General features: G+C 41.9%; 1 protein-coding gene and 1 long non-coding RNA gene across 2 annotated transcripts in view; one reads left to right on the top strand and one right to left on the bottom strand.

The window, feature by feature from the left end:
• LOC138357086 (zinc finger protein 84-like) overlaps positions 1–5,530 on the top strand; it is a 104,997-nt gene extending 99,467 nt beyond the window's left edge. Inside the window, exon 3 of the mRNA XM_069313634.1 lies at positions 1,351–5,530. Coding sequence (XP_069169735.1) covers positions 3,385–5,103 — 1,719 coding nt within the window. The 5' untranslated portion in view covers positions 1,351–3,384 and the 3' untranslated portion in view covers positions 5,104–5,530. The remainder of the gene's footprint in view (positions 1–1,350) is intronic.
• LOC138357168 (uncharacterized) overlaps positions 1–26,806 on the bottom strand; it is a 255,115-nt gene that overhangs the window by 134,294 nt on the left and 94,015 nt on the right. The window lies entirely within an intron of this gene.

Here is a 26,806-nt window from a genome sequence, read left to right as displayed (position 1 = left end):
GGTGAGTCCCGGAGGCTCGTCGGCGATTTTTTCGCGGTTTTGATATCCAGCCTCAGAACTGGGGCGGGGATCACCGGCGCGGGGGTCTGGGGCTCCCCCTTCCCCCTCCCGGGGAGGGGGGAGTTGCGCAGACATGCGGCGGCGAGGCTCGTGTGACGTCATGCTTGTTAGTTCATTTTCCTGGGGGAGTTCTGTCCACTTGTTTGTCGATTTTTGTTGTTAACCAGAATAAGGGTTTGTTTTGTGGCGCTTACCTTTCTGGGTGCCTGTTCCGGTCGATGGCAGATATAGAATGCTCCAAATCACATGTGCAATTCTATGGGCCATTGCTTTCCATGCCTCTCTGAGGGGGGCCAGGTTCTGGCTCATGGTCCCCGGTAGGCCTAGAACGCCACCCACATCGACTGATGCAAAATAGTTAGGGTATCCATATCAGCCATGGATAGCTCCGGGGAGCCTCCGGGACTCACCCAGAAAATGGCGTTTCATTACATTCAACGCTGGGTTTTTTTAATCAGATAGGGTTTGCTTTGGGGTACCTACCTTTCTTTGGTGCCTGTCTTGGTCGATGGCAGACATAGAATGCTTCCAACCTCACGAGGCTTTCTATAGGCCATTTCTCCTCGTGCCTCTCTGAGGGGGGCCTAGGTTCTGGTTTGTGGTCCCTGTTAGGCCTAAGAACTCCATTCACTTGGCTGATACCACGGTCTAATTCACTCATATCAGTCCGGATAGCTCCAGGGAGCCTCTGGTCTCACCCAGAAGATGGCATTTCATTACATCAATGCTGGTCTTTTAGGTCCAGATAGACAGTTGGCCAACCATCTCTTTCCTGTAGAATCTCTGTGATTCATAAAAACTAAGTAGATTTGTTACACAGGATCTTCCTGTTCGAAAACCATACCGTCCGTCCATTATGATGTCATTATTATATTCTCCAGGTGTTCTACCCATTGTTGTGTTAACAACAATGGATCAACCCATTTGGTGTTAGCTATTTTTTTCTAATGTTTTAACTACCATACTTGTTAATGATACGGGTTTATAATTTAGAGGGTCTTCTCGGATACCATTTTTGTAGATTGGAATTATGTTTGCCTTTTTCTATATACTGTATCTGCTAAGATTCCTGTGCGCAGGGATTGGTACCTGTTTGCAGTATGCTGGCTTCTATATTTTACCTATACTGTATATCTTTGTTTTATTTGGAGAAAGAACCATTATTCCTGTAGTATTGGAATTATTTAAAAAAATCCTATTTGGGAAATCTTTACTAGATTTCAAAGATTCTGTATTTGGTATTTGTTGACTTTAAACGATTTGGTAATCTCTCAATCCTTTCTTTCACAGCTCCTACAGTCACCAGAAGAATAATACCTGCAGTGTCAGGACCCAGTGGTATTGAATAATACCTGCAGTGTCAGGACCCAGTGGTATTGAATAATACCTGCAGTGTCAGGACCCAGTGGTATTGAATAATACCTGCAGTGTCAGGACCCAGTGGTATTGAATAATACCTGCAGTGTCAGGACCCAGTGGTATTGAATAATACCTGCAGTGTCAGGACCCAGTGGTATTGAATAATACCTGCAGTGTCAGGACCCAGTGGTATTGAATAATACCTGCAGTGTCAGGACCCAGTGGTATTGAATAATACCTGCAGTGTCAGCATCCACACACACTGTCAGATATACTGTATACGTGTTGTCAGCAGCATTATGAAACACATTATGGTGTAAGAAATACTACATGTAGATGGGTAAGACTGTCTTCAGCACACTCATGTGAATGACTATATGTATTATCAATATGTCATGCATTATTAACATCTCATGCACTATGGTAACAAAGAAAATGTGTATTTAAATTAAATTTGGTGTATCATTAATTTTAAAATCTCAGTATTTATTAGTTCATTGTGAATGTGGTACAGTATTGTTTTTAATACTATTGTTTGGCAAGAAAACATTTTAAGATTTTCAAATTAATTATTTTTATAATTAGGTTCTAATATAAAAAAGTTTAATATATATTTTCAGTTTTAAAACATTACATACTTTTTCTCTTATGTGAGCCATTGTAAATGTTGAGAAAGCATTTAAAATAAATAATCTTTATACTGTATAGTAATTATGAATTTTTTCTTAGGTAATTTGCTCTTAAGCTCAAAAGGCTCTCCAAATAAGATAATATATCAGTGTTCTTAATGCTCAGAATTTATTTATTTATTTACATATTTACATGAATGGTATAGGCGATTTAAAAATAACAAGTTATTTTATAACTAATAAGACAAGACATAAGACATCCCATAGTTCTGTGGTGATGTTTATAATAAGGTTCTGTAGTGAAACATCTTAATACTGTGGCTGTATTTATAATAAACCATCCCTCTCTGCTGTTGCTATATGTACAGTATGATAAAACAGTATAATTATAAATACATTTATAATATATTTAATTTTCCTATACAAAGACATTTTGCTAAATCTTAAAAAAAAAAAAAAAATTGCCACAAGATTTGTTTGTAATGTTTACAAAGTTATACACGGACACTAACTTTCCTGCTGGTGAACGCATGTGGAGACGTAGATTTGTATGTTTGCTTTTACACTTGCTGATTCACAGGAAATATTGTAGAGTATATTTTATGTCTAGCACATTTTATAATATAATAAGCACAATATTATCTTACTATTTATGAATAATACCAGTGGTTTACATATTGTAACTTTTTTCCTTTCTCTTGTGTCTTTGACAAGTAATTAAATTGCTTTATATTCCTACAAAAGTTAGATTATTCCAATTGCTTATCTGATATTGAGTGCCATCTGTTGACAACAGAGTTAACACTATAACCTGTGTGCTCTATTCTGGTTACTCTATACTGATTACTATGTAGTTATTGAATTATTTATGTATCCGACAGTCCAAGTGTTTTTGGCATCTCTTAACAATATTTGCTTTAGTAATAAATAAAAGCTCATGCATTTAAAATTATATAAAAAATATATTACTAAGATTTATAAAGAACACAACAATTTATAAAGGAGACAAATACTAGTAATAATTGTCTACAAGACTTAACTAATGAAATGTAGAATATTTCATTAGATAATACTTGCTTTTTGGATCAAATAGCTGTAAAGGTTTATACAATCAAGAAAACTGTACAAATATTTATTCAAAAGAAAAATATCAGTGTTGAATGTTTAAAATTATATTATGAAAACATCTCGCATAATAGCATACAAAACATTTAGAGAAAAAAAATAAATACATTGTCTAAACTACTTTAAGAAATATCAAAATATAAATAAGTGACCGTTCAGGAGAAAAGTCATATCACTGTAGAATGTGTCTGAAAGACTTTAAAAATAAATTATGGCTAATAACACACACACAAGGATTCATAAAGGAGAGAAACCATATCACTGTTCAGTGTGTCAAAAAAACTTTACAAGGAAATCAAATCTAATAACACACATGAGGATTCATACAGGAGAGAAACCATATCACTGTTCAGTATGTCAAAAAGACTTTTCACACAAATTATCTCTAATAACACACACGAGGATTCATACAGGAAAGAATGCATATCACTGTTCAGTGTGTCAAAAAGACTTTTCACAAAAATCATATCTAATAACACACATGAGGATTCATACAGGAGAGAAACCATATCACTGTTCAGAATGTCAAAAAGACTTTTCACAAAAATCATCTCTAATAACACACATGAGGATTCATACAGGAGAGAAACCATATCACTGTTCAGTATGTCAAAAAGACTTTTCACACAAATTATCTCTAATAACACACATGAGGATTCATACAGGAAAGAATGCTTATCACTGTTCAGTGTGTCAAAAAGACTTTTCACAAAAATCATATCTAATAACACACATGAGGATTCATACAGGAGAGAAACCATATCACTGTTCAGAATGTCAAAAAGACTTTTCACAAAAATCATCTCTTATAACACACATGAGGATTCATACAGGAGAGAAACCATATCACTGTTCAGAATGTCAAAAAGACTTTTCACTTAAATCAAATCTAATAACACACATGAGTATTCATACAGGAGAGAAACCATATCACTGTTCAGAATGTCAAAAAGACTTTTCACTTAAATCAAATCTAATAACACACATGAGGATTCACACAGGAGAGAATGCATATCACTGTTCAGTGTGTCAAAAAGACTTTTCACAAAAATCATATCTAAGAAAACACATGAGGATTCATACAGGAGAGAAACCATATCACTGTTCAGAATGTCAAAAAGACTTTTCACTTAAATCAAATCTAAAAACACACATGAGGATTCATACAGGAGAGAAACCATATCACTGTTCAGAATGTCAAAAAGACTTTTCACTTAAATCAACTCTAATAACACACATGAGGATTCATACAGGAGAGAATGCATATCACTGTTCAGTGTGTCAAAAAGACTTTTTACAAAAATCAACTCTAATAACACACATGAGGATTCATACAGGAGAGAAACCATATCACTGTTCAGAGTGTCAAAAAGACTTTTTACAAAAATCAACTCTAGTAACACACATGAGGATTCATACAGGAGAGAAACCATATCACTGTTCAGAGTGTCAAAAAGACTTTAAACAAAAATCATATCTAATAACACACATGAGGATTCATACAGGAGAGAAACCATATCACTGTTCAGAATGTCAAAAAGACTTTTCACACAAATTATCTCTAATAACACACATGAGGATTCATACAGGAGAGAAAATATATCACTGTTCAGAATGTCAAAAAGACTTTTCACTTAAATCAAATCTAATAACACACATGAGGATTCATACAGGAGAGAAACCATATCACTGTTCAGAATGTCAAAAAGACTTTTCACTTAAATCAACTCTAATAACACACATGAGGATTCATACAGGAGAGAAACCATATCACTGTTCAGAGTGTCAAAAAGACTTTAAACAAAAATCATCTCTAATAACACACATGAGGATTCATACAGGAGAGAAACCATATCACTGTTCAGAATGTCAAAAAGACTTTTCACAAAAATCAAATCTAATAAAGCACATTAGGATTCATACAGCATAAGTCATTTGAATATTGTCAAAAACACACAGAAATCACAATAGCGTGATGCATCAATGAACAAATCCACAAGGACCGTGACGAGGATTTGAACCTACGTCTTAGATCATCGCAGACGCTGCCTTATCGGCTGAGCTACGACATGGTAAAAAGAGTTGAAACCAGAAGTTTTACTGAACTTACTTGAATCCTGCAGCCTCTCCAAGACACAAACCAGGGTTTTACACAACTCCTCCATGCACTCTAGCTATGTCAATAGGCCGTTCTACCTCTTCTGACGGTTCAAATCCTCGTCACGGCCCTTGTGGATTTGTTCATTGAAGCATCACGCTATTGTGATTTGCGTGTGTAATGAAGCGAGGGGAAGAGGTAGAACAACCAAAGACCTCCCTCCCAAAAGAAAACAATAAAACTTACTTGGCATGGTTATTACTTTCTCTTTTCCCCTCCAGCTTTTACTGCGCATAACTCTACTGCTCTCTTGATCTGTCGTGATATTCCCTTCATCCCCCGACTTTTTCAGTCACCCATTCAGTGTTTTGTGGTCCGTATCTTTGTGAGTAAATGGTATACAGTCTGTTCCGTTTATCTCCCCTCAAATTTTACGCTTTCTCTTCATGATCCTAAACACCTGTTGAACTCTTTACCAGAGCCTGTGCTCCTTTTGGATGATTTTAACTGTCAGCATACCCTCTGGGGAGATATGCTGACAAACACCCGGGGATGCCTTCTTGAACCATTTGTGCTCACTTCTCTTCATTTATAACTAGTGAATTCTGGCAAACCCACTCATGTTGATTTCCCCACCCTTTCCTGTATTGATCTTTCTGCTCATCTTCTTTATATGGACTTCACCTGGCGGGTTCTTGATGACCTACATAAGTGACCTTATCCCCATCCTTCTCACTTTTCTTTTCTTCTCACCCTCCCCTCTCCTTCCCTAGGTGGAAGTTTGACAAGGCTGTTTGGAACCTCTTTACCTTTATGTTACTCTTTCCAACCTCTTTGATTTTCCTCTTTCCCGAGCCCCCCTCCTCCTTTCATGACAGTTTTTGATGCTGCCCTCCTCGCTCTACCTCCCGGGGTGCACAGAAGTGCATTCCCTGGTGGAATGCAGCCTGTGCTCAGGCTGTCCACTGTAAGCGTGCGGCCTGGAAGAAACACCGTTGTTGATGGACGCCTGATTCTTTGCTTTTGCGCCAGAAGTCAAGTGTAGTGGCCCGTAGGGCCATCTGTATGACTAAGAGTGAGAGTTGGAGATCTTTCATTTCCACTATTATGTCTAACACCCCTCTGCCCCTGATCTGGGAGGAAATCTGCAAGTTAGTGGATAAGTTTTTTCCAGATGTCTTGCAAGTTCTTCACCTCTGTGGTTCTGTTGTGGCAGATCCGGTCTCGGTCAAAACCGAACTGGGTTCACACTTTTCAACTGTTAGCTCCGATTCTCATCTTCCTCCTTTCCTTACTCTTAAGCCTCTTCTTGAATCTTGTCACTTAGATTTTCAAACGCCTCTTCATCTTCTTTATAACGCTCCTCTCTCTCTAAGAACTCCAGTCTGCCCTGGCCTTCCGCGGTTCTACAGCGGCGGGTTCATTTGATATTCATTATGTAATACTTTGACATCTCCCTCCATACATATTTCAGTATTTACTGAATGTTTATAACAGTGTCTGGGAGTTGTCATCGGTTCCCAAGGACTGACTTGAGGCGGTTATTCTTCCTATTTGAAAACCTAGTTCTCTGTGGTCATTCCCTAAAGACTTTCGCTCCATTGCTTTAATGAGTTGTGTCTGCAACCTCTTTAAATGTATGGTCAGTGTCTGTCTGATATGGTTCTTGGAACGCTATCGCCCTCCCTCTCTCCTCAATTTGGCTTTCGCAAGTGTTGCTGCATGACTGATGACCTCCTGAACTTAGAGGTCTGTGTTTGTACTACCTTTGCTGTGAAGACCTTCGTGGTTGCAGTCCTTTTGGACCTGGAAAAGGCGTATGACACCACCTGGAGATACCACATTCTGTTCCAACAATGTTCTTTTGGCCTTCGTGGCAATCTCCCTCTCTAACTCAAGATCTTCCTCTCTTATCGTTCCCTTAGAATGAGATTCTAAGGGAACCTCTCTGCCTCTTTTCGGCAATACGAAGGTGTACCTCAAGGTTGTGTTCTGAGCACTACTATTTTCCTGGTAACCCTCAATGGTCTTCTTTCCTCCCATCCCTCTGGCATTTTCTCAGCTCTCTATGTTGATGATCTTACCCTCTGCTGTCAAGGTGATGACTCGCCTTTTCTCCAATGGCGGCTTCAACTTGCGATTGATACCATGTCGTCCTGGGCCACCAATCATGGCTTCAAGTTCTCTCCAACTAAGACTTGTGCTATGACCTTTACTTGGAAGCAGGTCGTTCTTCGACCCCACTCTGTCCTCTTTATAGTAATCCTCTTTTATAAAGGATTCTGTTAAACTTTTTGAGTTAATCTTTGACACTTGCTTGTCTTAATCACCCCCTTATCTCTTACCTTCGAGTTGAATGCTTCAAAGCCCTTAACTTACTTAAGGTCTTGTCCCATACTTCCTGGGGAGCTGAAGGGCGCATGCTGCTTGCTCTCTTTACATTCCTTTCTCATGCTGTCTAAACTCAATTACGGCTGTCCTGCTTACTCTTCTGCCTCCCCCCTCCCTGTTCAGCTCGTTGATGCCATGAGGGGGGCTTAGTGGGCGGCTGCTGGAGTGTAATGCTCCTTGGGACACTCCTCTGCCTTTTTGTAGCCTTGTGCTCCTGCTGCTATCCTCTCTAATTGTGCTGAACAACTTTTCCTTTTCCTTCTGTTTCGTTTTTCTCCCCCCTCTTCTCCTATCTGCTTGTCGTTTCCTGCCGACCTTTTGCTTGTTTTGGTTATTCCTTTGGACTACTAATATTTTGACGCCCGGGTGCTTGAGGAGGCATACTCCTGCACCCGTAGAACTGTAGTACCCAAAGTCGAGAGCGAGGGGAACCTTTTATTGTCAATCCCCCTTTCATCACTGAACACGATCTCGACAGACTGACGGTTCTTAAGGTGGCGTTTGTGGGGCGTATACTCACGACACAGCCCTAGGGGGCCCCATCATGATCAGCAATAGCTTCTTGTTGGGTGTCCTGCCTCTAACTGTGGCTCCATGGTGGGTGTGGGGGCACATTACTGAATGAATGTTTCTTTTTCGTCCTCATGTTAAATTCTGTTTCTCCTTTACCTTCTCAGGCTCGTGGGGTGGGCGACCAAGCCCCCGAGTCTGTCCGTGTTGGAAGACCGGGCTCTGCAGCCTCCGCTGCATTGGGCCCCGACCTTGCTCCTCCTTTGGCCAGAATGTTTTGGCAGTAATGTGCATTTACAAAGGTGAAATGTAATTCTGATCAGCTTCCATATATACTTTATACACATTCATATACATACATACACACATATATGCATATATACATACATATATATACACACACACACACATGCATTCACATACATTTGTCTCTTTTACTCTGACAGGGTGAGATGCTGATAGAGAAACTAGTGTGCAATTAAGTGCTTAATCACTGAAGGTGATTAAGCACCATGGCTTAATCACTGAAGGTGATTAAGGTGCTTTTACAAGCTCAGGTTATATAGTTACATCACATACATACATTGTATAATTGATACATTACATGGTTAATCTTTGGTATAAGTCCAATATATCATCAAGTGTTCCAGTACTCATATAGTAATTACACAGTTCAGCATACCTTAGCCCAGGAGGGCGAAAGTCAGTCAATCTACAATATAATGTTCAAGAGAGTGCATGTTTTCTCTTTCACAAAGTTGACACATTGTGTACTCGACATTTGGGTTTTGAGAAAGCTGCCAGATACGTCTATATCCCAGGCGTATTCTGGCCACTATAACATCACATTGCCAGGTTCTTGTTCTATAGTCCCATATATGTGAATGTCTCCTCACAATATCCATCATAATATTTAATGCTACAACTTTCAGGTCTTCGTGAATTTGTTAGGTTGGTGAGATCTGCATTAGATATTTGTTTAAGTATTCTCTTTGTCACTGCTAATGAAACACCCATATCAATTTCTACCACTGGTTTTCTACAGGCTTTCTTTGCAAGCATATCAACAGTGTCATGCCTTGAGATGCCAACATGTGATGGTATCCATAGGAATTTAATTTCAAATCTGTTTTCTTTAGCAGCTAAAACATTCATTCGAATATCACTGACTATTTTCTGGGTGTCACTACTATGTGCGTTCAATGCCAGGAGTGCACTCTGCGAGTCACAGTATAAAAGTCCACTGCCTTTGTCTTTTAAAAATTCAGTGGCAAGGTATATGCCTGCAAGTTCGGTTTGAGTTGTACTTGCCCAGTCATTGACGTGCTTCATTGCTGTATGTGTTCAAATATATTACATGCACATTCGGTACATCGTCCACATTCTTCTACAGAGCCGTCGGTATAGCACTGATACACATCGTTACCCATACTCTGAGTACTTTCAGTGAGGCTTTTCAGTGTTAACTGTTTTAATAATGTAGAGTGCACATTATCCTAATTGCATTGTCCCTCTTACGATCGTGCACATCCTTGTTGAATATCCTGACTTCCGGGACGAGCTTGTGTCTTGTTTTCCGACCGTCCCTCGCTGTTGTTTGTATCTTAATGGTATTCTTGGTGACTCGGATACTTTTGATATCGTTCGCCTTATGCGTTTCTGTTCTCGTATTAGCGTCCTTGATGATATTTAGCGCCCTTTGGTTATCCCACACATTTGATAGTGCTACATAACCTTCCCGGTTTGGTGCCTTCTTTTTGATAATTACTTACTTCTGCCTTTCCCTCAACTCTTCGTCGTCTTGATGCTCTTCACTGTACTAGGCTACGCCTCAGTTCTGGTGCCTTTCGTTTGATTCCTACCCAGAGCCTGTATGTTGTAACCGGCATCCTGTGTCTACAGGATCAGTGTGATCGTTACTGTCTTCACTACTTTGCGCGGTCCCTACAACACCCTCACTCTTGCTAATGTCGTACTTTGACCATTACCCCTCCTGTAGACCCTGTTCCCTCTCACCACCTTCCCCTTTCTGTGTGACTGTCTTGCTGGCAAGATTCTCTCTCTCGGATCGTCTTACAAATGTTTTTCCTTGTGTCATTCCATCTTTGCCCCTATAGTGGGTCCCTATTCCTAAGCTTTGACCCCACATGAGTAAAGCTTTTACCCCTCCTACAGTTCTGAAACGAATTTTCCTTGCTCACTTTTATTCACACTCCTGCTTTATCTCCATCTTCACAGATGTATCCAAGTCTGCCGATGATGTAGGCTACTCTGTTGTATTTCCTGAGTGCACCTGTATGTGTCGCCTGCCTCTGGAGGCATCTTCATGGCAGAACTCAATGTAAATTTGAATGCTCTTCGTGAACTGCTTTCTCGCTGTCAATCTTCCTTTGTTATAGTAGACTCGCAGTGCCCTAATGGCTCTGGAATTCTCTAATCCTGTCCATCCTGTAGTCGTCGAAATTCAATAATGACTTTCTTATCTCCTGTAGATTTCAGACAGTCGAGTTTTGCTGGGTTCCCAGTCAAATAGGCGTTTCCTTAAATGCGCGTGCTGATGCTGTTGGGAAGGAGGCTAGCCGCACTTGACCCATTTCCCACAAAGGTGTTCCTTATTTCGACTTCTACCCAGTTATTCATTCCTCAATCCTTGCCCGGTGACAGGATCACTGATCTTCTGTTACTGGTAACAAGCTGTGTGCTCTAAAGGGTAGCATGTCACCACGGCCTTTAACCACTTTAACCGTTTAACCACTTAACTGCGCCAACCGAGTATTCTCGATTGGCGCAGTGCTGCGCCAACCTCGAGAAAACTCTTTGATTTTTCGGTACCAATTCTAAATGTGTACGAGGTTGGTTGTGTACGAAATGGACTCTTAGGCCCTCCAGTGAGAGGCAGCCATCTTGGAAAAAATTCCCAGAATGCCCTAGGGCTGCTGGCTGGGTTAGTACTGAATAAGCAACCATGGGTGTCGCACGCGCCTCTGGCTCCCAAACACCTGTCTGTGGTGGTGTTGAAAGATCATGCTCTGTCAGTGAAATTCAAACCTTATTGTTTTAAGAACATTAGGGTCATAATATTGGTGAAGCTATGCACAATAAGGACCTAACGCAAAGGTTGGATGCAAGTGATACAGCACCTATGAGGACGATACAGCAAGCGTATCCAGTTGTAGCTCTGAGCGTCACCCTTGCAATCCTATGCTATCTACAATATATTTAGATGATACATAGACGAATCGTTTTCTGCCTTCAGTGATGATGCATCTGATACAAGTAGCATAGATGAACAGTGTTAGCGGCTTCCATGGTGGTGTTTTCCATAGATATTTTCAAGAATACCTGAATCTCTTCCTAACTGACGGACATTTTGAGGCTAGCTGAATCTCTTTCTGACTGACAGACACTCGTGAGGCAAACTGAATCTTTTCCTGTGAGGGATCATACAAAGCGACCTTTTCAAGACTACCTTACAAATTTATCTTTTTCCATAACCTTTTCAATACTACCTTATGCTTTACAAGCTTGGCCCCCTCCCGGCTCAGCTTGTTGATGCCGTGAGGGGGCTTAGTGGGCGGCTGCCGGAGTGTGATGCTCCTTGGGGCAGTCCTCTGTCCTTTTGTAGCCTTGTGGTCCTGCTGCCGTCCTCTCCAATTGTGCTGAGCGACTTTTCCTTTCCATTCTGTTTCGTTTTTCTCTCCCCTCTTCTCCTATCTGCTTGTCGTTTCCTGCCGACCTTTTGCTTGTTTTGGTTATTTCTTTAGACTTCCTCTATTTTGACGCCCGGGTGCTTGAGGAGGCACCTGTAGAACTGTAGTACCCAACGTCGAGAGCGAGGGGACCCTTTTATTGTCAATCCCCCTTTCGTCACTGAACCCGATCTCGACGGACTGTCGGTTCTTAAGGTGGCGGTTTGTGGGGCGTATACTTGTGATGCACCCCTAGGTGGCCCAGGCATGATCGGCTATAGCGTCTTGTTGGGTGTCCTGCCTCTAATTGTGGCTCCATGGTGGGTGTGGGGGGAACATTCGTGAATGAATATTTCTTTTTTGTAGCGATGTTAACCGATGTTTCAGTTTCTCCTTTACCTTCTCAGGCTCGTGGGGTGGGCGACCAAGCCCCCGAGTCTGTCCGTGTTGGAAGACCGGGCTCTGTAGCCTCTGCTGCATTGGGCCCTGACCTTGCTCCTCCTTTGGACTCTGACTCCTCCCCTCAGCTCCCCTCCCTCCCTCTTGTGGTTGGGTCGAGCCCCAAGCCCCCAGTGGTGACTACCTCGTCCCCTGGCACGGCTCCGTTTCTAGTTGTAACTACTGCTCCTTTTAACCCCCCTCTTTCTCTGGGGGTTCTCAACGCCGTCCACGACACGGCCGCCCTCCCCCGATTCCTTCCCGTTATGATACCTATCAAGCCTTGTTTGGTCCCGCTTCGTGGACCAAATATTTTGATCTCCTCCCTCTTGATTCTGTGCCTCCTGATTATTTCTCCCTCCATTGACATCTCGTTGATTCCTTGGATGCCTCTGTTACCTTCAACCCCACTTGTCTCGGTACACGTGTCGTTGCTGTTCCTTCTTAGGATGCAGCTTCCCGCTTGGCTGCCTTATCCTGCCTTGGCGAGACCCCTGTTCGGGTCTCAAAGAACGCTCAGTTGAATGCCAGTGTTGGCACTATTCTCCTCCCGCCCCATGTTGCGAACGGTGTTCGGAATCTGCGGGACTGCCACGACGATATTCGACATATCCTTGATGCCCAGGGCCATTCTATTCTCCAGGCGGACACGTTGACTCGTCCCCCTCGTGGTAGTCGCCGTGAACCCCTTCGGGTTGTGAAGATTACCTTTGATGGTCGGACCCTTCCACCCTCTGTCATTCTTGCTGGTGCCAGGTGCTCTGTCCAGGAGTAAATTCCTTCTAGGCTCTGTAACAAGTGCTGGAGGTTTGGGCATGGTGCCCTCCGCTGCTCTGGGACTGTCTCTGTCCTTTGTGTGGTGGCGAAGGTTACTTTACGTCGGAGTGCACTTCTCCCCAGGCTCGTTGCCTCAACTGCAGTGAGGCCCATCCTACCTTCTACCGTGCATGTGTCCATTACAAGCTTGAGGCAGCCGTCCTCAACTTGAAGCACCGGGAGCGTTTATCTTTTCCTGAGGCGAGGCGCCAGGTTCGCTGGCTCCCGCCTTATGCTAATATCTCTTATGCTCGTGTGTTGGGCTCTTCCTCTCCTCGTCCTTCCCACCTTCCTCAGACTCACAACCGTTTCCGGGCCTTTGGACCCTGATACGCCCACTGCCCCCTCCTCTGTTCCTTTCAGTTCTGTCCCGAAGGGTCCACCTCCTGGTCCTCTGTCTGGGGTTCCCCTTCTTTCTACCTGGTCTGTCATGTCTCCTGTGTCTTCTTCCTCGTCTCCCTCCGATCCTCCTTCCCATCCTTCCCCTCCGTCTCTTGACTCTCTCCGCTGCCTGTCGGTGCGGGCTGGTGTCCATCGCTCTCCAAACGGCCATTGTGTGCACTCTCGTTCAGCTTCTCCTGTTGAGACGCTAGAATCCGTTGCCCGGTACGTAGTTGCAGGGACACCTGTCTCTTTAAGTCAGAAGCGTAAGCCTGGCTCCTCTCCTTCCTCCTCCCCGGCGGGTAAGAAGGTTTCGCTTTCTTCCTCGGCCCCTACTTTTGCCTCTATCACTCCTTCCCCTCCCATTTCGGTGGTTGCGCCCCCTGTTCCTGCTATGGAGGTTTCTTTGGCCCCCGCTTCCCTCTCGGTTGCTGCCCTTTCTGAGTTGCGCTCCCCTCTTTCTCCTCCCCCTCTTCCTGCTGCTGTCCTTGACTGCTCCTCTCGGTTGCCTCCTCCGGACCCCACCCGTCCACCTCTGATCTGTTCTCCCGCTTCCTTCCCTCCGTCTTTGCTTAGTTTACCCATGCCCCCTAACCCTGACTTTGCTGACCCTGATCCCGACCCTGACATTCTTTAATGTGCTGTGTTGCTCTTTCGCCTTTGTTTCTTCCTTGTTCTCTGTTGTTGTCCTTTCTCTTCTCGTCGATGTCTATTCTTCAATGGAACGTTCGAAGTTATTATGCCAATTTCCTTGAACGCCAACTTCTGATTTCGCGGTTTTCGCCCCTTTGTGTCTGTTTCCAGGAGCCGATGCTTGGTGCTCGTCCTGGTCGTTTTCGTGGCTATTCCTTTCTCTCCCCCCCCCCCCCAGAACAGCTGGGGCTCCTAACTCTTCTGCTCTCTTGATTCGCTCTGATGTTCCCTTTGTCCCCTTACTTTTTCCTTAGTCTCTCCATTCTTCTGCTGCTCGTATCTTTGTGGGGAAATGGTACACTGTTCCATTTATCTCCCCCTGAGTGTCCCGCTTTCTCTTCCTGATCTGAAACATTTACTGGACTTCTTGCCAGAGCCTGTGCTCCTGCTGGGTGATTTCAATTGTCATCATTCCCTTTGGGGTGATGTTCTGATGAACACCCGGGGTCGCCTTCTTGAGATGTTTATCCTCTCTTCTTCCCTGTCTCTTCTGAATTCTGGTGAGCCCATGCATTTGGACTCTCGGACTCGCACCCTTTCCAGTCTTGATCTTTCTCTTTGCACTTCTTCTCTTTACTTAGATTTCAAGTGGCAGGTTCTTGACCTCCATGGCAGTGACCATTTCCCCATCCTTGTTTCCTTTTTCTCTTTTCGCCCTCCCCTCTCCTTCCCTAGGTAGCAGTTTGCGAAAGCGGACTGGAACCTCTTTACCCTCAGTGCTACTGTCTCTGTCATGAAAAAGTAGGAGAGAGCGAGGGAGAGGTCACTGTCTTCGACGCTGCCCTCTGCTCTATTCCTCGCTCTTCCTCTCAGGGTACACACAAGTGCGTTCCCTGGTGGAATGCAGACTGTGCTCGGGCTATCCGCTGTAAGCGTGCAGCCTGGAAGAGACACCGCCGTCAGCATATGGCCGCTTCTTTTCTTTTCGTTTGGAAGGTGAGTGTGGTGGCCCATAGGGCCATCCGTACAGCTAAACGTGAATGTTGTGCATCTTATGTCTCCTCCATTACGTCTGTTATATATGGGGAGTGTTTGTACTATGGGGCCTAGTATTATCTGGATGTAGGGGCAGTAGTAAGCATTAAGAGTTATCAATGTGGGAGATCTAAAAGGCCCGGCCCCCAAATAAAACTATGAGCAGTGCTGAATACTTGGCTACACACAAGGTCAGTCTAGAGGTTGATTTAAGATCTACACAGGAAGAACTGATACTCTCTTACTTCACTTATTTATTAACCCCTTAACAACCCCCCATTTACATTCACACCAATAACAAAAATAATAATTACTTTACCACACTATCTTACGTTAAAAGCCTTGGTCCATATAAGCAGGATACAAGGTTTTACACTGAAAACAAGCTAGGGTAAAGTTCTACTAAGGTAACACTTGAAGCTAGAGTCAGCTTAGGGTAGGGAGACCACGTGGTTCCACTGGGACCCCCTTTAGAATAACTAGTAATATAAACTCTAAAAACACCTACTACACACAAAGTATACTACTCTACACATAGAACACGTGTATGCCAGAAATTGAATAATGTACACAGTATATACTTAGCTTGAACAAGACACAGAAATAAGGAAACGAGGAGAAAGGGTAAGAGGATCCTGTCCACACCACGCCAGCTCAGAGAAAGAAAGACTCTCAGTCTCCTTTCCCCCAGCTGGCTCGCTGCCGGCAGACTGCTCAACTAATCGTACCGCAGCCCTATACCCAGTTTACTCAGGTATAACTTTACAAATGATTAGAAAGTATTAGTAAACATAGTTGGTGCCTATGTTATTATTTAATAATCAACCCCAAGCTCAGTCTTAAATGCTCTTTGGAAAACAAGAATAGTCTTACTTCTGGCAGGGAAGATACAAACAAGTGCACCTCGTGATGCGTTTTCAATACTAAAAGGCAGTTTATTAGCTCAGTTTTGACCTCTGGTTTCCACTGAGGAACCCAGGGCCGTAACAACGTCCGAAACTCTTCTGCCACAGATCTGGAAGCATATCCGCAAGATAGCAGGTAAGTTCGTTCCTGATGTTTCACCTGTCCTTCACCTCCATGGTACTCTTGTGGCGGACCCGTTGCAGGTCGCTACCGAACTGGGTTCCCACTTTTCTTCTGTTAGCTCTGGTCTTCATCTTCCCCAATCTTTCCTTCTTCGTAAACCTGTCCTTGAGTCTCGTCCTTTGGATTTCTGCACTCATCTTCGGCTTCCCTATAACAATCCCTTCTCTCTCTCTGAACTTCGTTCTGCCCTCTGCGGTTCTACGGCGGCAGGCTCCGATGCTATTCATTATGAGATGCTTCGCCATCTCCCTCCGTGCACGTCTCGGTATTTACTGAGTCTGTATAATCGGATCTGGGAGTCGTCGTCAGTCCCTGAGGACTGGCTCGATACCGTTGTCCTCCCTGTTCGCAAACTAGGGTCTCTGGGAACATCTCCTAAGGACTTTTGCCCTATTGCCCTCACAAGTTGTGTCTGCAAACTCTTCGAACGTATGGTTAACGTTCGTCTGATGTGGTTCCTGGAGCACCATCACCTCCTCTCCCCTTCTCAATTTGGTTTCCGCAAGTGCCGCAGCACGACTGATGTCCTGGTGAACTCGGAGGTCTATATTCGTACTGCTTTTGCTGCGAAGACCTCCGTTGTTGCCAGCCCGTCAGATGTAGTGTCCATCATACACTCACTAAAAACCAAAGCTGGGAACATCAGTGAAATCCCATCCATTGTATACAAGAGCGCCTCCCATGCCCTTGCGCCACCTATAGCTCTGCTGTTCAACAAATCCCTTGAGTGTCATACCTTCCCTGATATCCTTAAAAAAGCAAGAGTAACGCCATTTCATAAAGGAGGTAATCCGGCAGACATAAACTATAGACCAATATCGAACCTACCCATACTATCAAAAATATTTGAAAAAATTATCTACAAACAGCTCTACTCCTATCTCGTAAAATTCGACATTCTTAGCCCCTGTCAGTTTGGCTTCCGCTCCCAAAAGAGTACCAACGACGCAATTATTAGTCTCCTTGATATAATTTACTCAGCCCTTAACAAAAATGAGTTTCCAATTGGACTCTTCATTGACCTGAGAAAGGCCTTTGATACTGTTAATCAAGATTACCTCTTATGTAAACTCCATCATTATGGAATCCGAGGCCATGCACTGGACTATATTCAATCCTATCTTAGTGATAGACACCAATGTGTAGCCATCAATAATATAATCTCTCCCATTCTACCAATAACCGTTGGAGTGCCACAGGGCAGCATCTTGGGACCTCTTCTATTTCTTATATACATTAATGATCTGCCTAATGTCTCTAACATTCTGAAACCTATTTTGTTTGCTGATGATACTACCCTCATCTACTCCAACCCCAACCCACATACTCTAAATGATGTTGTTAATAATGAACTAAAAAAAGTCCACTTATGGATGTCAACCAACAAACTAACACTTAACATAGAAAAGACCTACTAAATCCTTTTTGGAAGCAAAACTACAAATGCAATTCAGCTTCAGATTGACAATGTAAACATTAGCAATAAAAATGATGGAAAGTTTCTTGGCATATTCCTAGACAAGAGACTCAACTTCAGTACCCACATACAACACATAACTAAGAAAGTCTCTAAAACAGTTGGTATACTCTCCAAAATCAGATATTATGTACCTAACTCTGCTCTCATCTCTCTATATTATGCACTAATCTATCCATATCTCAACTATGGTATCTGTGCATGGGGTTCAACCACTGCAAACCACCTCGAAGTCCATCATCACACAGCAAAAATCTGCTATCAGAATAATATCAAATTCTGCTTTCAGACAACACACAGCCCCCTTGTTTAACTCCCTGAACATACTAAACATAATCTCACTCCACAAATTCTCTTGTGTCAACTACATTTACAAAACCCTGTTCTTAAATGCAAATCCTTGTCTGAAACTCTTCCTGGACAGATGTAATAGGACCCATTATCACCACACCAGAAATAAATATCTCTTTGATATCCCCAGAGTTAAACTTAATCTGTGTAAACACTATGCAAATAAAGGGACCCAGTTTATGGAACTCACTCCCTACTGAATTGAAAAGCTGTCCAACTTTTACATCATTCAAAATCAATACTAAAAAGTACCTAATTTCATCTTCATAGTTTTTCACTTTTTGCCTTAAAATTGCACTGTATCAATTGCTACCCAATCTCCCAACCTTTATGTTCCCAATTTGAACATCTTTACCATTGTGATCATTGCTGTTTTCTTATATGTGCTGCCAATCTGCTGTATGGTGTTTATAAATCTTGTTTATCTGTATCTTTTGCTACCCAGTCTCCCAATCTTTATGTACCCAATCTGAACATCTTTACCATTGTGATCATTGCTGTCTTATATGTGCTGTCAATCTGCTGTATGGTGTCTATTAATCTTGTTTAAATTACTAATCAAGCTGTCAATGTAATCAATCAGAGCTTTAATATAACAATGTGCTTTAATATACTTACTTAGCTGTCTCATCTCATTTTTCTCTTGCAATTTATTTATTTATTTATTTATTTATTTATTTATTTATTTATTTATGCATATACAAGAATGTACATAAGGAATGTGAGGATACAAATATGGTAATTACAGTCTTGTAAAGCCACTAGCACGCGCAGCGTTTCGGGCAGGTCCTTAATCTAAGAAAATTTTAAGGAGGTAAATACTTGCAAAATTTATAGACAAAAAAATGATAACAGATTACATGAAATGAAAAAAAAAAAGATGAGAGAAAATTGTAGGTACAGTATATTAAAGCACACAGGTAGCTAAGATTGATTGCAATGACAGCTTAAAATGGTAGTTGACAACAAATTGGTAGGCACAATACAGCAGAAACAATATAAGATTGATTGCAATGACAGCTTGAATGGTAGTTGACAAAAATTGGTAGTCACAATACAGCATATGGCTAGCACATAAAAGAAGACAGCAATGAACACAATGATAAGGTTGTTTGATATTACATAAAAATTAGGAGATTGGGTAACACTAGGTACAGAGCAAATTTAAAGCTCAGTGTAGGAAACTAAGAAGATGAAGTTAGGTACTTTTTGGTTTTGCTTTTAAATAAGGCAAAAGTTTTACAGTTTTTCAATTCACTAGGGAGTGAGTTCCAGAGACTAGGTCCCTTAATTTGCATAGAGTGTTTACACAGATTAAGTTTGACCCTGGGGATATCAAAGAGATATTTATTTCTGGTGTGGTGATAATGGGTCCTATTACATCTGTCCAGGGAGAGTTTCAGAGCATGGTTTGCATTTAAGAACAGGGTTTTGTAAATGTAGTTGACACAAGAGAATGTGTGGAGGGAGTTAATATTTAGCAAGTTTAGGGATTTAAACAAGGGAGCTGAGTGTTGTCTGAAAGCAGAGTTAGTTATTATTCTGATAGCAGATTTTTGCTGTGTGATGATGGGCTTAAGGTGGTTTGCAGTGGTAGACCCCCATGCACAGATACCATAATTAAGATAGGGGTAGATTAGTGCATAATATAGTGAGAGGAGAGCAGAGTTAGGAACATAATATCTGATTTTGGAGAGTATACCAACTGTCTTAGAAACTTTCTTAGTTATGTGTTGAATGTGGGTGCTGAAGTTGAGTCTCTTGTCTAGGAATAGGCCAAGAAACTTGCCATCATTTTTATTACTGATGTTAATGTTGTCTATCTGTAGCTGAATTGCATTTGATGATTTGCTTCCAAATAAGATGTAGTAAGTCTTTTCTATGTTTAATGTTAGTTTGTTCGTTGACATCCATAAGTGGACTTTTTTTAATTCATTATTCACAACATTATTTAGTGTATGTGGGTTAAGGTTTGAGTAGATAAGGGTAGTATCGTCAGCAAACAATATAGGTTTGAGAATATTAGAGACATTAGGCAGATCGTTTATATATATAAGAAATAGAAGAGGTCCTAAGATGCTGCCCTGTGGCACTCCAACGGTAATTGGTAGAGTGGAAGAAGTTGTATCATTGATGGTTACATATTGGTGTCTGTCACTAAGATAAGATCGGATGTAGTCAAGGGCAAGGCCTCGGATTCCATAATGCTGGAGTTTAAGTAAGAGGTAGTTGTGATTAACAGTATCAAAGGCTTTTCTTAGGTCAATGAAGAGTCCAATCGGAAACTCATTTTTGTCAAGGGCTGAGTAGATAATGTCAAAGAGACTAATGATTGCATCATTGGTGCTCTTTTGGGACCGGAAGCCAAACTGGCAGGGGCTGAGTATGTGGAATTTTACGAGGTAGGAATAGAGCTGTTTGTAAATAATTTTTTCAAATATTTTTGATAGAATGGGTAGATTTGATATTGGTCTATAATTGTTTATGTCCGCCGGATTGCCTCCTTTATGGACTGGCGTTACTCTTGCTTTTTTGAGGATATCAGGGAAGGTGTGATACTCTATAGATTTGTTGAACAGTAGTGCTATGGGTGGGGCAAGGGCATGGGAGGCTCTCTTGTACACAATGGACGGAATTTCACTGGTGTTCCCTGCCTTGGTTTTTAGAGAATGTATGATGGACACAACATCTGCCGGGCTGATTGGTGAAAGGAGAAGAGAGTTTGGATAGCTGCCTGAGAGATATGTGTTAATATGTGTCTGAGTCTGTGGGATTTTACTGGCAAGATTAGCACCAGCAATGTATCTTTATCATTTATCAATTCTTATAGAAACTACCTACTTAAAATTATCTGCTAGATTATAAGGACCTGCCCGAAACGATGCGCGTACTAGTGGCTTTACAAGAATGTAAATACTGTACTATCCAATGTATTCTCACAAACCCAATGTACCTTCTTGTATATATATAAATAAATAAATAAATAAATAAATAAATAAATAAATAAATCCTTTTTGACCTGGAAAAGGCTTACGACACCACTTGGCGATATCATATTCTATCCCAGTTTCATTCTTTTGGCCTTCGTGGTCATCTCCCTCTCTTTCTCCACAGCTTCCTCTCTCGTCGTTCCTTTCGGATGCGGCTTGGTACTGCTCTCTCTGCCTCTTTTCAGCAATACGAACGTGTGCCCCAGGGTAGTGTTCTGAGCACTACTCTTTTTTCTGGTTGCCCTCAATGCTCTTCTTTCCTCTCTTCCTTCGGGCGTCTTCTCCGCTCTCTATGTCGATGATCTTACCCTTTGCTGTCAGGGTGATGACGCGCCTCTCCTTCAACGACTGCTTCAACTTGTGATTGATGCCGTGTCGTCTTGGGCCACTGATCATGGCTTCAAGTTCTCTACTACTAAGACTTGTGCCCTGACCTTTACTCAGAAACGAGTCGTTCTTCGTCCCTCTTTGTCACTTTATGGTCATCCCCTTGAGTACAAAGATTTCACGAAGCTTTTGGGGTTATTCCTTGACACTCGTTTTTCTTGGTCTCCCCATATCTCTTACCTCCGTGTTGAGTGCTCTAAGGCCCTTGCCCATCTTCGGGTATTGTCCCATACTTCTTGGGGAGCGGATAGGCGCGCACTCCTTGCTTTACATTCCTCTCTCGTCCTGGCTACGCTCGATTATTGTTGTCTGCTTACTCGTCTGCTTCTACTTCTATTCTTCGCCGTCTTGATGCTTTGCACCATACTGGGCTGCGCCTCAGCTCTGGTGCCTTTCGTTCGACTCCCATCCTCAGCTTGCATGTTGACACTGGCTTCCTGTCTCTCCGGGACCGCCGTGATCGCTACTGTCTTCGCTATCTTGCACGGTCCTTGCAACATCTCTCCTCTTGCCTCTGTCGTGCTTTAACTTTTACCTCTCCTGCGGCTCCTGTTCCTCATTACCACCTCCCTCTTTCTGTCTGGTTATCTCGCTTACAGGATTCTCTTTCCGTTCATATTTCTAATGTTTCTCCTCATGTTGTTCCTTCTTTGCCCCATGGTGAGTCCCCCTTCCGCAGTTTTGTACATCCATGACCCGCATCACTAAAGCTTTTATCCCTCCTACGGTTCTAAAATGCCTTTTCCTTGAGCACTTTTCTTCTCACTCCCACTCCGTTTGTCTTCACCGATGGGTCTAAGTCTGCGGACAGTGTTGGCTACTCTGTTGTTTTTCCTGATCGCACTTATATGTGTCGTTTACCTCCGGAGACTAGCATCTTCATAGCGGAGCTTTATGCTCTTCGTCTCCTGCTTTCTCGTTGTCAGTCTTCCTTTGTAATTGTTGTTGTCTCTCGTAGTGCCCTCATGGCTCTCAGGTCCTTTAATCCAGTTCATCCAGTAGTTGCCGAGATCCAACATTGGCTGTTTCTTGTTCACAGTAAATTTAAGTCAGTTGAGTTTTGTTGGGTTCCCAGCCATATTGGTGTCTCTTTAAATGAGCGTGTGGATGCTGCTGCTAAGGAAGCTGTCCGCTCTTGTCCCATCCCTCGTAAAGGTATTCCATATTCCGACTTTTAACCGGTTATCCATTCTTCCATCCTTACTCGTTGGCAGGCTTCTTGGTCGTCTGTTACTGGTAACAAACTACGTACTCTTGAATGTTGTGTTTCCTCGTGGCCATCCTCCTACCACCGTAACCGGCGATGGGAAACGGCTCTGGCGAGGTTGCATATTGGTCATACTCCCTTAACCCATGGTCACTTGATGGAGCGCCGCCCTGCTCCTTATTGTCCTAATTGCATTAATTGTCCCTCTTATGGTCGGGCATATCCTTCTTGAATGTCCTGACTTCCAGGACGAGCATGTGTCTTGCTTTCCGACCGCCTCTCGCAGTCACCTGTCCCTCAGTAGAATTCTTGGTGACTCAGATACTTTTGATATCGTTCGCCTTATGCGTTTTTGTTCTTGTATTGGCATCCTTGGTGATATTTAGCGCCCTCTGATTATTCCGCACATTTGTTGGTACTACATAGCCTTCCCGGTTTGGTGCCTTCTTTTGATAATTACTTACTTTACAAGCTTGGCTACATACAACCTACAAGTACTAAAGCCAAGGGTGTACGTGAGTACATTTCATAAGAAATGTACATAAGAAACAGGAAGCGAAAATTTATTTGTACCTGGTGCACTGAGAGCGAAGTCACGCTGTGTACCATGGACTACTTCGTTGATTATTACTCACTTCCGAAGTACTGAGTGTGTAATACAGTATGTTACTGTGTAAATAGTGTGTGAAACTGTACATATTGTAATTTTAGTGTATTTTTAACATGTAATATTGCGACAATAAACATTTTCTGTGGACACATTACTGACACATGTATTACAGTTCCATGGAACATTTTGAACGTTTTACTGTATACATATTGTAAAGGACACAAATATGCATCATATACAATAAAAAAACAATTAAAACCGCATTGGTTAACATAAAACAAATAATTGAAAATATATTTGAGGCAATACCTAGTGCTTGAATGGCCCGCGCGACTGTGTCTGGGCGATTCACGCACGGGCGACCAGGTCCTGATGATGTCACAGCGCACCGTGTCCTCGTCCCCACAGCCAAAGTAAGTGGAATTTGGTATTTATTTTTACATAGATATGTTGAGGGAAGGGAATTTATCATTTTACGAAGAAAAAATAATTTTTTGGGAACACTTTATTTCATGCGCACCGGGGGAATTTCACAATACTGTAAACTCGGCGCAGCACGGTTAACGTGCAGGCACTTAATAGAGCACCACCCTGTTCCTTATTGTTCAAAATGCATTGTGGCTTTTACTGTCGTGCATATCATTGTAGAATGTCCTGACTTCGAGTATGTGTGTGTGCGTCTTGCTTCCTGACAGTCTCTTGCCGTCACCTATCCCTTGATACAATCTTTGATACAATACAATACAATACAATACAATTTTATTTAGGTAAGGTACATACATACAATAAATATTTACAAGGATTGATTAACTTATAGGTATAGCTAGTACATACAATGCCTAAAGCCACTATTACGCAAAGCGTTTCGGGCATGATAAACTTAAATGACAAGCTTAATACTAATTGAGCATAATGAGTAGAATGAAAACAAGAAATGAAAACATAGATGAAAAAGCAGCACAAATACAATTATGTCGACAAACAGCGCTCTTTAAAGAAAAAAACAGACATTGGTTAACAATAGAAGGGTAAGGTAGGTTACAGGGAATTTATTAGGTATAGCTTCGCTTTTAACATAAACTGGTTGAGAGAGGTACAGTCTTTAACATGGTTGGGAAGGTCATTCCACATTCTGGGCCCCTTAATTTGTAGAGCATTTCTAGTTTGATTAAGTCGTACTCTAGGAATATCAAAACTGTATTTATTTCTGGTGTGATGCTCATGGGTTCTGATACAACCTTCTATGAAGCTTTTGAGATCAGGATTGGCATTATAGTTTAGCGTTTTATATATGTATAATACACATGAGAGAATGTGCAGTGACTTAATGTCTAACATATTCAGAGATTTAAGTAGGGGTACCGAGTGATGTCTGGGGCCAGAATTGGATATTGTCCTAATAGCAGCTTTGTGTTGAGTAATTAGAGGACGTAAGTGATTTTGGGTAGTAGAGCCCCAAGCACAAATACCATAGTTGAGATATGGATAGATAAGGGAGTAATAGAGAGTCACCAGGGCAGGGCGTGGTACATAATATCTGATCTTAGAAAGAATGCCCACAGTTTTTGAAACTTTTTTTGATATGTTTAGAATGTGTCCCTGGAAATTAAGCTTGTGGTCAATGAGAATGCCAAGGAATTTGCCATCTAATTTGTTACAAATTTGGGTATTGTTTATTTTGAGATTTATTTGATTAGAGGATTTATTGCCAAACAGAATATAAAAGGTTTTGTCAATGTTAAGGGTGAGTTTGTTGGCAGTTAGCCACAGATGGACTTTATTTAGCTCAGTATTTACTGTGGCATTTAGAGCAAGGGGATCAGGACTGGAGTAAATGAAGGTTGTGTCATCAGCAAATAGAATTGGTTTGAGGTGTTGGGAGGCATTTGGAAGGTCATTAATGTAGATGAGAAAGAGGAGAGGGCCAAGTATGCTGCCCTGGGGAACACCAATGTTGATGGGTAGGGTGGGAGAAACTGTATTATTCACAGAAACATATTGGAGCCTGTCAGTAAGGTAGGATTTGAGGTATTGTAGGGAGTGTCCTCTGACTCCATAATGATGTAATTTAAGAAGAAGGTTTTGGTGGTTGACAGTGTCAAAAGCTTTACGCAGGTCCACAAACAACCCAACAGAGAACTCATTTTTATCAAGAGCTGTATGAATCGAGTTAAGCATACTAATAAGTGCATCGTTAGTGCTTTTTTGGGTCTGAAGCCATATTGGCAAGGGCTAAGTATATTGAGTTTGGCTAGATATGAGTAAAGCTGCTTATAGATTAGTTTTTCAAAATTTTTTGACAAGTTTGGCAGGATAGATATAGGTCTGTAGTTGTTAACATCTGTGAGATTACCACATTTGTGGACAGGCGTTACTCTCGCTTTTTTTTAGAATATCTGGGAAGGTTTGGAGTTCAAGTGACTTGTTGAAGAGCAAAGCAATAGCAGGGGCTAAAGATCTGGAGGCTTTTTTGTAAATTAAAGTTGGTATCTCCTCAAGGGCACCAGACTTGGTTTTAAGGGAAAGGATTATCTCATTGACGTCAGTGGAATTAATAGGCTTTAGGTACAGAGACTGTGGATAGTTACCTGAAAGATAGTCATTAATGTCTGTACTGGAAGATGGAATATCATTTGCAAGGGATGAACCAATGGAAGAGAAGAACCTATTGAACTCAGTAGCAGAATCAGAGGCTGAAAGCTGACCATCGTTATTAGACAGGAGAGTCGGTTTGTTATTTAAAGACTTCTTTGAACCCAATATTTGAGAAATTGTTCTCCAAGTTTGTTTAATGTTGCTCTTTATTTGGGTAAATTTATCTTCGTAGTATTTAGTTTTGGCTCGTCTTATTATCTTAGACAGCAATAATGAGTAATTCTTTGAGAATTCTTTGGAGACAATTCCTAACCTATACTTCTTCTCAAGGTCATGTTTTTTATTAATAGATTTAAGTATTCCCTTTGTAAGCCAGGGATTGTTAAGCCTTTTGGTTGTGACTTGTTTTGTAAGCATAGGACAGTGGGTATTATAAAGGCTAAGAGTTTTTTGAAGAAAAGATTGTACTGCAAGGTTGATGTCCACTATGTTCCCTAACTCGGACTCCCAGTTGACATTATCAGCAGCAGTTATAAAATTGCCTATAGCAGTTTCATTGTGTAGTCTAAAACGTATCACTCTTGACTCAAGAGGTGGTTTGCTAATGTTAGTTAAGAGAAATGTGGGGTAATGATCTGTAGTGCTATCGGTGATTATACCTGAAGTAAGCGGAGAGGTTATGTTTGTCCAGATGTGATCGAGCGTCGTGGCAGTGCTATCAGTGATTCTAGTAGGTCTAGTGATTAAGGGTATGAGGAAGCAGGAATTCATACAGTTGAGGAAGCTAACAGCAGTGGGGTGTTCAGGCTCGCAGAGGTCAATATTAAAGTCCCCTGCAATAATTAGGTGGTTTTTGTTCAGTCTGTTATCAAGTATTAGATTTCTAAGGTTTGAGTTGAATTCGGACACATCAGTGTTAGGAATTCTATAAACTGC

This window comes from Procambarus clarkii, chromosome 76, assembly GCF_040958095.1.
Source record: "Procambarus clarkii isolate CNS0578487 chromosome 76, FALCON_Pclarkii_2.0, whole genome shotgun sequence".
In the NCBI taxonomy this organism is placed as follows: Eukaryota; Metazoa; Arthropoda; class Malacostraca; order Decapoda; family Cambaridae; genus Procambarus; species Procambarus clarkii.
This window is presented reverse-complemented; position numbering and strand designations above follow the sequence as displayed.